Source organism: Vigna unguiculata, chromosome 3 (assembly GCF_037176805.1).
Source record: "Vigna unguiculata cultivar grain cowpea cultivar isolate G323 ecotype 2 chromosome 3, ASM3717680v1, whole genome shotgun sequence".
Taxonomy (NCBI): Eukaryota; Viridiplantae; Streptophyta; class Magnoliopsida; order Fabales; family Fabaceae; genus Vigna; species Vigna unguiculata.
This window is the reverse complement of record NC_140794.1, coordinates 12,889,963-12,901,420: the sequence shown is the minus strand read 5'-3', so window position 1 is coordinate 12,901,420 and position 11,458 is coordinate 12,889,963. Positions and strand designations below refer to the sequence as shown.

General features: G+C 40.4%; 3 protein-coding genes across 6 annotated transcripts; all 3 read right to left on the bottom strand.

Moving 5' to 3' along the window:
• Positions 1–54: 54 nt before the first annotated feature.
• On the bottom strand, positions 55–1,874 carry LOC114175631 (FAD/NAD(P)-binding oxidoreductase family protein). The gene has a single exon (XM_028060399.2). The coding sequence runs from the start codon at positions 1,535–1,537 to the stop codon at positions 104–106; it is 1,434 nt and encodes a 477-aa protein (XP_027916200.1). The 5' UTR covers positions 1,538–1,874; the 3' UTR covers positions 55–103.
• Positions 1,875–2,042: 168 nt separating this feature from the next.
• Positions 2,043–5,610, bottom strand: LOC114175632 (uncharacterized). 3 transcript variants are annotated; one of them, XM_085671009.1, is made up of 5 exons: positions 5,439–5,610; positions 4,520–5,137; positions 3,769–3,804; positions 2,660–2,716; positions 2,043–2,582 (listed from the first exon to the last, which is right to left on the bottom strand). In XM_085671009.1, the coding sequence occupies exons 2-5, from the start codon at positions 5,126–5,128 to the stop codon at positions 2,271–2,273; spliced, it is 1,014 nt and encodes a 337-aa protein (XP_085527135.1). In that variant the 5' UTR covers positions 5,129–5,137; positions 5,439–5,610; the 3' UTR covers positions 2,043–2,270. The 3 variants fall into 3 exon arrangements, with proteins under 3 accessions (XP_085527135.1, XP_085527136.1, XP_085527137.1); XM_085671010.1 differs by having other exon boundaries at positions 5,443–5,584; XM_085671011.1 differs by lacking the exons at positions 3,769–3,804; positions 5,439–5,610 and having other exon boundaries at positions 4,520–5,415.
• Positions 5,586–10,439, bottom strand: LOC114175630 (uncharacterized). Of its 2 annotated transcripts, none has more exons than XM_028060396.2 (3): positions 10,267–10,439; positions 9,193–9,347; positions 5,586–8,180 (listed from the first exon to the last, which is right to left on the bottom strand). In XM_028060396.2, the coding sequence occupies exon 3, from the start codon at positions 7,841–7,843 to the stop codon at positions 5,930–5,932; it is 1,914 nt and encodes a 637-aa protein (XP_027916197.1). In that variant the 5' UTR covers positions 7,844–8,180; positions 9,193–9,347; positions 10,267–10,439; the 3' UTR covers positions 5,586–5,929. The 2 variants fall into 2 exon arrangements, with proteins under 2 accessions (XP_027916197.1, XP_027916196.1); XM_028060395.2 differs by having other exon boundaries at positions 10,146–10,324.
• Positions 10,440–11,458: the final 1,019 nt, after the last annotated feature.

The following is an 11,458-nucleotide window of genomic DNA, read 5'->3' as shown; positions in this document are numbered from 1 at the left end:
GTAAGAAAATTATATTTGAACCAAAGAAACAGAAATAAATAAATGAACTTATAATTATGACTCAGAAGGAAAAGAATTGTTTGGAATTAAAAGTGGAAGAATTTTAAGAGGAGGGAGTGAGGGCTCTATCCTTCAACAGGGATTCTGATGCCCTTCTCCCAGAGACCAAAGCACCATCAAACGTGGCAGATGTCAAATAATCACCACAAACATACAAACCCGACTCAACTCTCGGGTTTTTCTTCAGATCCGTGGGTGGGCACTGATTGGGCTGGGCAAACCCGATTCGATAGGTCCTCAAATGCTTCCACTCCCTAACCCATTTGCCCCCAAACCAACCCGAAAGCTCCTCAATAACCTTACCCACGAGTTCATCGTCGGACACACCCTCAAACAACCCAATTAGTGACACTGATACCAGGGCCTTGTCGGGTGGCCCGTACGATGGAGCCACATTCGTCGCAAAGAACATGTTGTTTACAATGCCCTTACCCGACCCGTTCAGAAATAGTACCGGGTCTTGAACCGGTATCTGATCCCGGTTCGCGGTGAAATACAAGCATACCGTGCTTCGAACCGGTTTCTTAGGAACCTGAGTAATCCTTCCCGCTAATAGTTCAATTGCCGCGGGTTCTTCGACTGCGACGATGACTCCCAGCTCACTCTTCAAAACGTCGCCGTTTTGCAGTCTTACGAGAGGTGTTTTGGAGCCGTCGAGGTCGACGGAAACGGCCCTGGAGTTGAGCAGGATCGAACCAGTCGGCAACCTCGCCGCCAGCTGTTCCGGAATAGCCGATATGCCTCTCGCCGGCAGGGTGTTGTCTCCGAGAGCGAGGCACTTGAAGATAAAATCGAACAGGCGCGATGTCGTTTCCAGGTTTGGATCAAAGAAGATTCCGCCGAAGAAGGGGCGGAAGAACCTTCCGATGATGGAATCAGAAAACCCTAGCTTCTTGAGTAAAGCAATTGTGGGGACTTCCTCTGCGGCGAAGATTTCTTCGTTGGATTTGGAGAGGACGCGAATTCTGGTGGATCCGATAAGTAGCTTGTCGAGAGGGGATCCAATCGGATTGGTGAGGGATTTTGCGGAGTCCCAGAAGTGGCGGAGAGGGTCGGCGACGGTGTGAAATTGACCATTGTAGAAAATTCGAGCTCCGGAGTAGAACTTCTGGAGATTCAGGGACTGGTAATTGAGGAGCTTTTGGGCCTCTGGATAGGCAGTGATGAAGATTTGGAAGCCGCGGTCCAGGAGGAAGCCGTCGACAATGTCGGTGCGGACGCGGCCGCCGACTGCGTCTGAAGCTTCGAGGAGGAGGAAGGGGATGTTGTTGGAGTTCAGGTGAGTGGCGGCGGCAAGGCCGGCGAGGCCAGCGCCGATGACAATGACTCCGGTTTTGGGTAGTGAGGGGTTTTGCAGAGGTGAAGAAGAGGTGGGGGAAAGTTGTGCGGAGGATTGGGGATTGAATCTGAATCGTTTTGGAGGAGAAGAGAAGGAGAGGTTTGTGCAAGGGATGGAAAATAGTGTGATAGTAGTCATTGGAGTTTGGATAAGGTTTTCGGTTAATGATCAAAAACCCTTTTTTTTCACAATAAGGGTTTGATTCTGGTGGATGTGGCTCTTGGATTAGTTTTGGTGGAGACGCTGATGTTGATGCCATGTCTTTACGTGGATTAATGAAATCTCTCGTGACATATTAATACTATCTGTGGAGAGTAAAAGTATGTTTTTCAATATTTTAAGAATATCAGAAGCAAGACGTGTCACGATATTCTCCCCTTGAGCTCCCTTCTCCTTCACACGAGGCATGGTATGATTGGATGAAATCATTTTCTTGTGCACTGCTAGGAATGTGAATAAGACGAATCCACTCTACAATGTCACTAATAGTTCAGTTGTCAACTCGTGACATTCCTCAAATTTTGACTAGATTTAACGCTGCTCCTATCATATACCTCATTGAAGAATAATCAAATTCCCTGTGCATAACTCCATACAAACAAATATGGTAGAAAGGCATTCAATCAAAAACAAAAACAAAATCTTAGCGATAATTTTTTTTTCTATCATGTCATTATTACGAAATGTATGCACAACTACACAGGTATTCTGGTCACCACGGTTATTGTTTCCAGTACGCCCCCGCAACCATGATTTTATTTATTTAAAAAGTGGGGGAAATTATTCGAATGAAAAAAAGAAAACAGCATGGTTTGGAGTTAGAATAGTATGTTCCATCAGTGAAGAGGTGTTGCTTTATGAATGGTGGGGATCAAGCCCCCTTGGTAATTGCTTCAAATACCGATAGCCTCCTTTTAGCAATCCGGCTATGTTTAAAACTGGAAATATAAGCTTGAATTTGTTCTCTTGATGGAGCTTCATCTGAACCTGGGAGTACAACCTCAATACCATCATCCAGGGGTGACCAGTCATTGGCAGATTCGGGTGAAGTTGGTTGGGAAGTTGCACCTTGCTGATCAGACTCCGCCGCTGCATGCTGCTGTTCAACAATGTCGCTGCTTAGGCCAGGCGTGCTTGATTCTGCTCTCACAGATGATGATGATGATGATGTGCCTGTCTCTGCCTACATAACTCCACAAAAAATACTCAATTCCTGAATACTTGCTTTTTTATATCCAACCTCATTGGTGTATTGCTTACTCTGGATTTGCTTTTCGAGGAGGGACGACCAGACTGAGGTTCTTCTTTTAAGTGTAACTACAAAATGTTGACACCGTTAAGCTATCAAAAACCAGAAGACAGGGCAATTTATTTCCTATTGACATTGAATAGAAAAGCATTTTACCAAAATAATAGATTATATTGTACCATTTTCAATAAAATGCAATTCGATGGATATATTTGGTACCCTTTTTCCTTAAACTTTTCAGAATCCCAGACCAATAGAATTTAGCAGATTCCTAAGACCGAAACTTAGTTCCATGCCAAGTAGCATTATCCAGGTCCAAATCGTGATCCCATGTTGAAGTGTGGGTAGTTATATTTTAGTCTAAAATGTCATTCTCAACCTAATTTAGAATGGGTCCTGTTTACAATTGATAATCACCTAATTAATCATTATCTTTTCATGTCACTGCAATTTATATTATAATTGTACACGTAGAAAACAGAGAAGGAAAGAAAGAAATTGGCTGGGAACGACAGAACATAATAGGAGTCAAAGATCATTAATTAAACCTTCTAAGACACATTTACAGTCCCTAGTATAACATCTGCCAAAGACTTGACAAATGCGTAACCAGAAGTGACAACAAAGATTTTCACACTACCCCATAGTGGAATTCAACTGTTCGCCACAGTAAGACATTCCTCATCCTAGAAAGGGAACCAAAACGGAAAGAAACCACGGGTTGCATTGAGGTTATGGTAAAGAAAAGTAAGAAAAGAAAGCATAATAATACACTCTTTTTCTTGAAAAAAACTCCTCTATTGATGAATGTTCACAATTTCATTAAAAATAGTTGCCCAACTTCGCAAGAAATTTGCATGGACAAAACCACATTCTTTAAAACACAAAATTGGTTTGGAGAGTTTCTTTGAATGTAAGCCCACCTGAAAGTAGAATTACTCTTCCAGTGGGCAAAGATTTTATCTTAATCAAACATAAAATTAGAGAATTTAAATACCCGAGCTCAATAAAGAATCATCTATGTAACAGATAAACCCACAAGACCAGTAGATAATTTTCTAGAGGAAGAAGAGAACAGGAAAAAGAAAAAAAACCTTCTACTAACCACAGTTTACCTTACCCTGACTACGTCCACGTAGAGCAGACTCTTCGTCACCTTCAAACAACCCATGAAAAGATTTATAAAAGGTCCTCTAATCCACTGACACCAGCCAGAGTAATCAACGCTTTCGCACTCGTGTTCAATAATTACCACTGGACGAATGAATAATTCTAACTTCTTACCAATCTTCCTATATATATCATTTAAAGAAAGTATTAAGTATACGTTATATTTCTAAAATATTTACTTCTTTATTTAATACAATACTAAAAGGATACAAAAAGAAACTATGAAAAAATTTAACATACTCCCATTATTACTACAAGATTTTAAGTTTAAATACTTCTAAATGTTAAAGTAAATTTTACTTCTATCCTTTAAATGTTGATATTTGTATTTCATATAATTTTTAAAAAAAATTATATTAGTTAGTTCTTTAAGTAAAAAACTTCTATCTGTCAATGAATATAGAAAAAAGTTGTGATAGGATTTTGAGAATAAAAATGTAAAATCCAAATAAAGTATTCTATAATCGACTTAGCGATTAAATAATCTCTAACTAGATTTGTACAAAGCCTAAATCAGACTTTTTAAATTACAATGACTAATTTTAAATTTAGGGGCGGAAAAAAGAAACTTCATTCAATTTTGTAAATTCGTGGAAGCAAAAAATAAACGTGTTACAGACATATCTTATAATCATAATATGTGATGGAGAAAATATACTAATCTTGCAATTCATAACAGTACAGTAACGATGCAGACCAACCTGGCATTTGGAGTTGTAGCGGCAGCTTGCAGAGTCTTCCCACGCTTTGCAAATATCTGTCTTGAACACGCTCTTGGAGGCCGACGACGAAGAAGACGAACCGCGGCCGGAGGAGGATGAAGACCTTCCACTCTTTCCCCCGGACATTGGCCTCACTAGAATGTCATCCATCACGAGAACGTCGTCGTCCCCAGTCGCCGCGGTTCGGTACATCGGCGGCGACATGAATGACGCGACCTCCATGTTCTCGATCGACGAAAGCGGTGACGGCGACAACCTACCTCGAGAGCCGAAGCTGCTGCTCCGCCCCGAACTATTGCCGCAGTACGGAAGACCTTTCGTGGACCACGCGCTGAACGAGGGAGGACTGAATGCCTCGCCGGAGGCAGCGACCTTCCCGGACAGTGGCGATCCGGCGAACAGGTAGCGCGCGAGCGGCGAGCCGGCGTCGATGTTTTCGGCGTACGGTTGAAATCGTGGACTCATCGCTGATGGTTGGAGATAGCGTCCTCTTCTCTCTTCCGAGTCTATCTGCATCGGTGGAATGTTCTCGTTCGAAGTCCTCGGCTTCAGGACCTTCATCTTGCCGTTGCTCCATGCGTTTTCCATTGCCTACTCCTGTATTTCAATGACGAAAAACAGGAAGCTGTTACGTCGAAATTTTCTCGTTCGAGTCACGACGCGAACAGATTTTCTAAAGCGATTGTGCGTTGTTAATTCGAACGCTAGTTTCGCTTCTTACAACATTAAAGCAATTGATTCGATGTTTAGTTAGTAAACATCAAAACTATCTTAAGAGTAAAATGCTTCAATCATTCAAAGAACTGGTTGAAAAGAAAATTTTCGAGCAAAATCATTGTAGAAAGATAATTAAAAATGTTGAAACTGATGGAGGAAAAGAACCGGAGAGATATTACACGCACAAATGGCGATTCAGCGCGGTTCCAGTGTCGGTTGCATTAGAGCAGAGGAAGAAGCCGACGACGACGCTGCTATTGGAGTATGTGATATATTCTCAGATAAACCTTTTATTTATACTGTGCGAAACACGATAGGAAATCAGATGTTTATTAGCGATAGTGGCCTTCAGTTTCACTCCTTTATTTTGAAACAAACTAAAACTAGAAGTTTAAGAATACAATGATTCGATTGGAGCAAATCCACGCCACAGCATGGTGCTGTTTGTAGCAGTGGACTTGGTTTTGACGTTGCCACCTTACATTGAATAATGAAAGCCATCGCACTAAGGAAGCACTACAAACAATAAGAGACTAATGGCTAATAACACCCAACAACTATACACAAGTTATTGAACAAGCAGCAACAAAGCTTTATGCACAATTCCATCATGGAAATGGTCCTAATCACTAAACTGAATCTACAACTAGCAGACAACAGCTCCATCCCGTTTCAGATGATGTCAAGGGCATTTTTGAGATTCCCTCCAAAATACAACATGAGATCGCCGCCATGAACCCTGCCCTCCGGCAGATTAAAGTCTAGGCCTTTCTGAGCAGTGCTGCAGCCTGCGGCGGAGCTATGGCAGTTTCTGTCTTGGTCTGGTTTCTTAGCAGTCAAGAAGTTCGAATAAGACGGTGACTTCATTGAAAGCGGAACCAACACCTCCTTCGGTATGAGGTGTCTTTGTGCTGGAGTTTCCATAGAATCATAGGAGTCAGACACAACACTGACGCCTGAGGAAGAATTGTTCTCAAAACTGCTACAGGCAGTGGAAGCAGCAGCTACGAGACCACGGAAAAGTCCAGGAGCAATCATGCCCTTGTTCATTTCCCGCTCTTGCACCAAGCTGCTGTGAGCAGCACAGAGGCCACTCTTTCCCCTTGCAAATTTCTCACACTTTCCATCTCCCCAGCTACATCGCTTTCCTCCGCCATGGGCCTTGCAGAAATCTGTGCTCCCTTGAGCACTTTTCCCACAACCTTCAAACCTGCATCGCTTACCCCCACCATGCCTAACGCAACAGTCGGTACGGCCACGTGCACTCTTGGTGCAACCTGCAACAGCACACCTCTTCCCACCACCATGAGCAACACAAAAGTTTGTGCCTCCATGTACACTTTTGGGGCAAATGCCACCTCCATTGAAAAGGCAGCGCTTTCCCCCACCATGTGCCTTGCACAGTGGGGTGCTTCCTTCCGCACCCTTGGTACACCCTGCAAATGAGCATCGCTTCCCACCACCATGTGCCTTGCAATACATAGTGCTCCCTTGTGCACCCTTTGTACATCCTTGCAACTGACAACGGCGCCCACCCCCATGAGATATGCACAACCCAGCCTGCCCTTCAGCACTCCGAGTGCAACCATCTATTCTACACCTCTTACCCCCTCCATGTCTAATGCAAAGTCCGGACTTACCTCGCGCAGCTTTTGTGCACCCATCGGGATAACCACATCGCCTACCACCACCATGCGCAATGCAATAATCTGTCTTTCCCTCGGCACTTTTAGTACATCCTAAGTGTTGGCACCTCTTCCCTCCACCATGGGCCTTACAATAAGCAGTTCGGCTCTCAGCACCTTTGTTGCATCCTGGTTTCTGACATCTCTGTCCACCACCATGTCCAATGCAAAGTCCAGAAGCACCTCGCGCTCCCTTTGTACAGCCAAAAAATCTACATCTCTTAGGATTGCTTGTTCGGGTCTCTGAAGTTATCCCTGTAGCCTGGGGCCCAGATGCAGGATCAATTGAGTAATTTACAACACTGGATGGTTCTGAGCATAATTGAGGTTTAGTTCCATTAGTTAATTGTTGTACCTGCACCGAACTTTTTGCAATATCCATTCTTGGAGCTAAAAGAAGTGATGGCATATAGCCACCTGATTTCTTTGCTGAGGTAGAGCCCTCATCAACAACAGGAATCCTAGAAAAATAATTATCTGCAGACGTTTGGCTTGAGAAACATGACACGTTCACATCAGTCTCGGTTGAACCTGAGCAGTCAAGTACACTTGATGCCTCATTTGTTACACCAGAAAGGCCAAGTTGAAGAACTGAGTCACATTCAGATGGCACGTGCTGAGGAAAAAGATTCGCTGACTTTTTTTTTGCACTAAAACCCAAATTGTTGTAGCCATCGTCATATGCCATTGGGGTTGGGCCCAATCCCAAAACCAATCTGCAGCCATCATCAGAAGCATTGGAAAACTTCATCCCAGTATTGCTCTCACTAGATCTATAAGTAGCCTTATTTGTTTCCCCAAAACCAATGCCATTCAAGCATAATGTAGTATCGCCGAAGTTGTCATCTTTCCTGAGTTCAGCATCATGAGGAGACAGTAAAGCTTTCATGTTTAAATCCATTATCAGATGTTGTATACTACAGCTACAGAAGGTTGAAGCAGCAGAACAGTTCACCACATACTACCACAATACTCACTTACCAACCAGAACTTTAAGACTAGTAGAACGACAAATTCCAATATACAGCTTCCACCACTTACAAAACCAGATGTATCTGACCTGTCCATTTTCACTATATCCCAGACAAGTTTAATCTTTCAATAAACTCAATTTAACCGTTGATATCTTATAACATCTCTTGGAAAGAAACCTTTGATAAGACTGCTTAATACTGAAATAAGGAGTTCTCTGGAGCTTTTCGTGCTCCCAGTGAATAAATCATTAAACTTCATTAACCCTGACAGAAACAAAGAAATAAGTAATTAATTAATTAATTAATACTTAAAGAACAAGTCATTTTTAACCCGCAGTGCACCCATATAAATCACCCTTCACCGCCATGATTGAGAGGGTTCATGTGATTAAAAAAAGGAAATGTCAAGTTTTCAGGTCTCGCCTTAACATGAGCATAACATTTATCCACAAAATACTGTAGTAAAATTAGGGGAAGACTACAATAAATATAGGCTTATTATATCAAGCTGACCAAAATATGTGAATCAGATATACATTGCGTAACAAGTTCAAAGATTGTTTATTTATGCAGTCCTCCAACATTCAACCTTGTAAAGACAGGAAAGGCTGTCTAAGCGACACACCTGAAGTTGATTGTGAGAGGTTTTACTTAACTAGCACTAAATATCCAAAACCAAGATAATTGAAAATCAAAACACTTTCATCCTTGACACACCTGAAGTTGATTGTGAGAGGTTTTACTTAACTAACACTAAATATCCAAAACCAAGAAGATAATTGAAAATCAAAACACTTTCATCCTTCACACGGGATACACGTACGGAATTCGATCTGTTAGATATGATTAAAATATTGAAATTTCAGATGCATTGCTCTTTGAGTATGCATGAATCTAGAAGGTCTGAGAGTATATAGATGAATGGGAAGCGTCTTGAGTTTCACTAACCTATGATCATAGGCACATTAAGAGATATGAAGTTGTAATAAACATTCTCAGACAAAAAGATTGAAATTTTTACTGTCAAGAATAAATGAGAAAAAAATCAGTAGTGTGTACAAAAAAAAATATAGAAATCTTAGAAGAGAAAAAACAAAAGGGAAGAAGATCAGGATATAGAAGACCAAGTTCATTCATTACATACGGAAAGAACCTCAAATCTATATTAAATATAGCTTTGACATGAAACAGAACCAAAGAGAAAAAATAAAAAATAACAATATTGGAACAACGAAAAAATAAAGGAAACAATAAAAATCATAAGGAGTTCACTGACCTTCGCCAACTCTATAAGGCTAGGATCCATTCTCATTTTGTTATGTAACTCCATAGTCATACAGTCTTTTCAGTAAATGAATTTGTTCACAAAAAGTCCAGCAGAGGCCAACTTTCCAATATACAAGAGAAGGCTAAAGATGACTAGTGCTGCTCCTGCATAAAATTTGAACATAACAAGCAATTCAAACCACAAGATTTGAAGGGGAAAAAAACTACGAATTCTGTTCTAGAACAGAACTCCAGCATACCAGACAATGCTAAATCAATTATAGGATTCAACTGTTCAACCAGGAAAACATCATAAGATAGATATACAACCAGTTCATATATGTGCAATAATACATCGCGTCCAAAAAAAAAAATACAAGCGTTCAATAAGCACACATGATGACTTCAAGAGTTGAGGCTACAGGGCCATATGCAGAATAGTAGATCTACGTTGAAACAAAAACACCAAACTCACACATTGTGTTGAATCTTAAGTTAAACATAACAAAAAGAAGAAGAAAAATCTTTAAAAATGACAAGGGGATATGCAGAGAAAAATCAACAAACTAGAAGAATAACTATTTACCAGCATCATAGTCACATCTTAAAACAAGACAAAGGAAAGATTAACACGGATAGATCGAAGATTATCATATTTTCCCGAAAGTTAAGCATCAGAAATTACAAGCAAAACACAAACAAACACAGAGTGCGACCCCTATAACCGAATCTGGCAAATTCTGCAACCAAAAACAGGAAAGAGTGCCATCTTACACACAACCAAATCCTCCGACTCAAAAACCATACCATAAAAATGAAAAACAGTAATTAAATACAGCAGCAGCAACCGACAGCATTAAGCAGAGGCACAGATAAAAATACAAAAAATCACCGAATAACTGAGCAATTCAATTACAGAAGCAGGGTATTATTGAGACAGAGAAACGAAAGCCGAAAACATACAGAGAGGACAGAAAATTCTAGACGGAAGGTAAATAGAGTTTCCAGATCTGAGAACCACTGAAAACCTGTCTCCTTGAAAACTATCGGAAGAAGAGAAGACACAGTAAAGACAAGGAAATACCGAAACATTGACGAAAGAAAGAAGAGCAACTCAACACAAGCCAAGCCAGACAGAGAAATAGAAACTCGTTACGTAATAAAGCCCCGCTAATAAATAAAGTAGAGGCGGCTCTTTTTTATTTTTATTAATATTATTTATTTTTTTATGTATACAAATTTTCTTGGGCGAGTAGTAGCAAGAACGCAAAGCTAATAAATATCGAAGGTTATAATGACAAAATTGTCCTTCTTGACAAGTGGGGGAAGAACAAGCGTCACATGCTGGCTGGGCATGCATACTTTTGGTCGAAAGGGATGCAGGTGAAAATTCCTTTCTTGCCCCAGAGTCAGCGTTTTATGCGGTCCAAAGGAAGGGTGGTTTAGTCTTTTTACATTCCAATGTAGGTTTTGTGTTTTGTCTTGGGTTAGTGGAAGAAGCAGAAGCTGTCGTGGCACGCTCGTGTCTTTCAAAGTCGAACAAATTTTGGAGAAATAATCTCCTGCGCTAACCACCCTTCGCCACCCACCGTATCAGACACCATTGATGCATTTGATGTGAAAACAAGTCAAAACATTTGAGAAAAAAAAACAAAATCAACGATTTTGATGCGACGCGAAGCTAAGTTAGCCCCAGCTTTGGGTTAGGCAGCTAAGTAAGGTCACTGTGGAAACATATTATAAATATATTTATTTAATAAATTTTATGAAAAATGGTTGCATTACTTTAGTATTTAAAATAATAGATGAGAAGAAAAAATTAGGGTTGATGTTTCTTTGATCTGAAAAGGTATTTACAGAGTAATAGTAACATGTGATAGTGAGTGTTGGATGAAGCTTTATAGAAAAGATGAGTTAGTCCTTAAGATAACATGTTAAAGAGAATGAGTGTTACTAGTTGGTTCCCCGCACCATTAAAATCCAAAATACCCAATTGGTTGGAGTCTGATTCTTATCTATTATCCCACAAAAACCCTTATCCCTCACCATCTTTAATAGCCATAGGTTCAATTTTAAATTCATTATAAATATTATGATATTATTATTAATTATTTATTATACTCTATCTTTTAATATATATTCAAAGAAGTTAAATTATTTTATTAACTCTTCTGTTACGTATTTATCTTCCTTCGTGCACACATTGGTAACAGAAGTTTTGACACGTCCTTTCATGGTTGGATTAATTTTATATTATTCTAAAATTATATATGATA

What these genes read in the sequence shown, in the direction of transcription:
- LOC114175631 (XM_028060399.2), bottom strand. Translation starts at nt 1,537, where the DNA reads ATGACTACTATCACACTATTTTCCATCCCTTGCACAAACCTCTCCTTC.
- LOC114175632 (XM_085671009.1), bottom strand. Translation starts at nt 5,128, where the DNA reads ATGGAAAACGCATGGAGCAACGGCAAGATGAAGGTCCTGAAGCCGAGG. An exon ending in TCTACGTGGACGTAGTCAGG is followed by an intron (nt 2,717 to 3,768) that starts GTAAGGTAAACT and finishes AACATTTTGTAG; the next exon opens with TTACACTTAAAAGAAGAACC. An exon ending in CCTCGAAAAGCAAATCCAGA is followed by an intron (nt 2,583 to 2,659) that starts GTAAGCAATACA and finishes GGAGTTATGTAG; the next exon opens with GCAGAGACAGGCACATCATC.
- LOC114175630 (XM_028060396.2), bottom strand. Translation starts at nt 7,843, where the DNA reads ATGGATTTAAACATGAAAGCTTTACTGTCTCCTCATGATGCTGAACTC.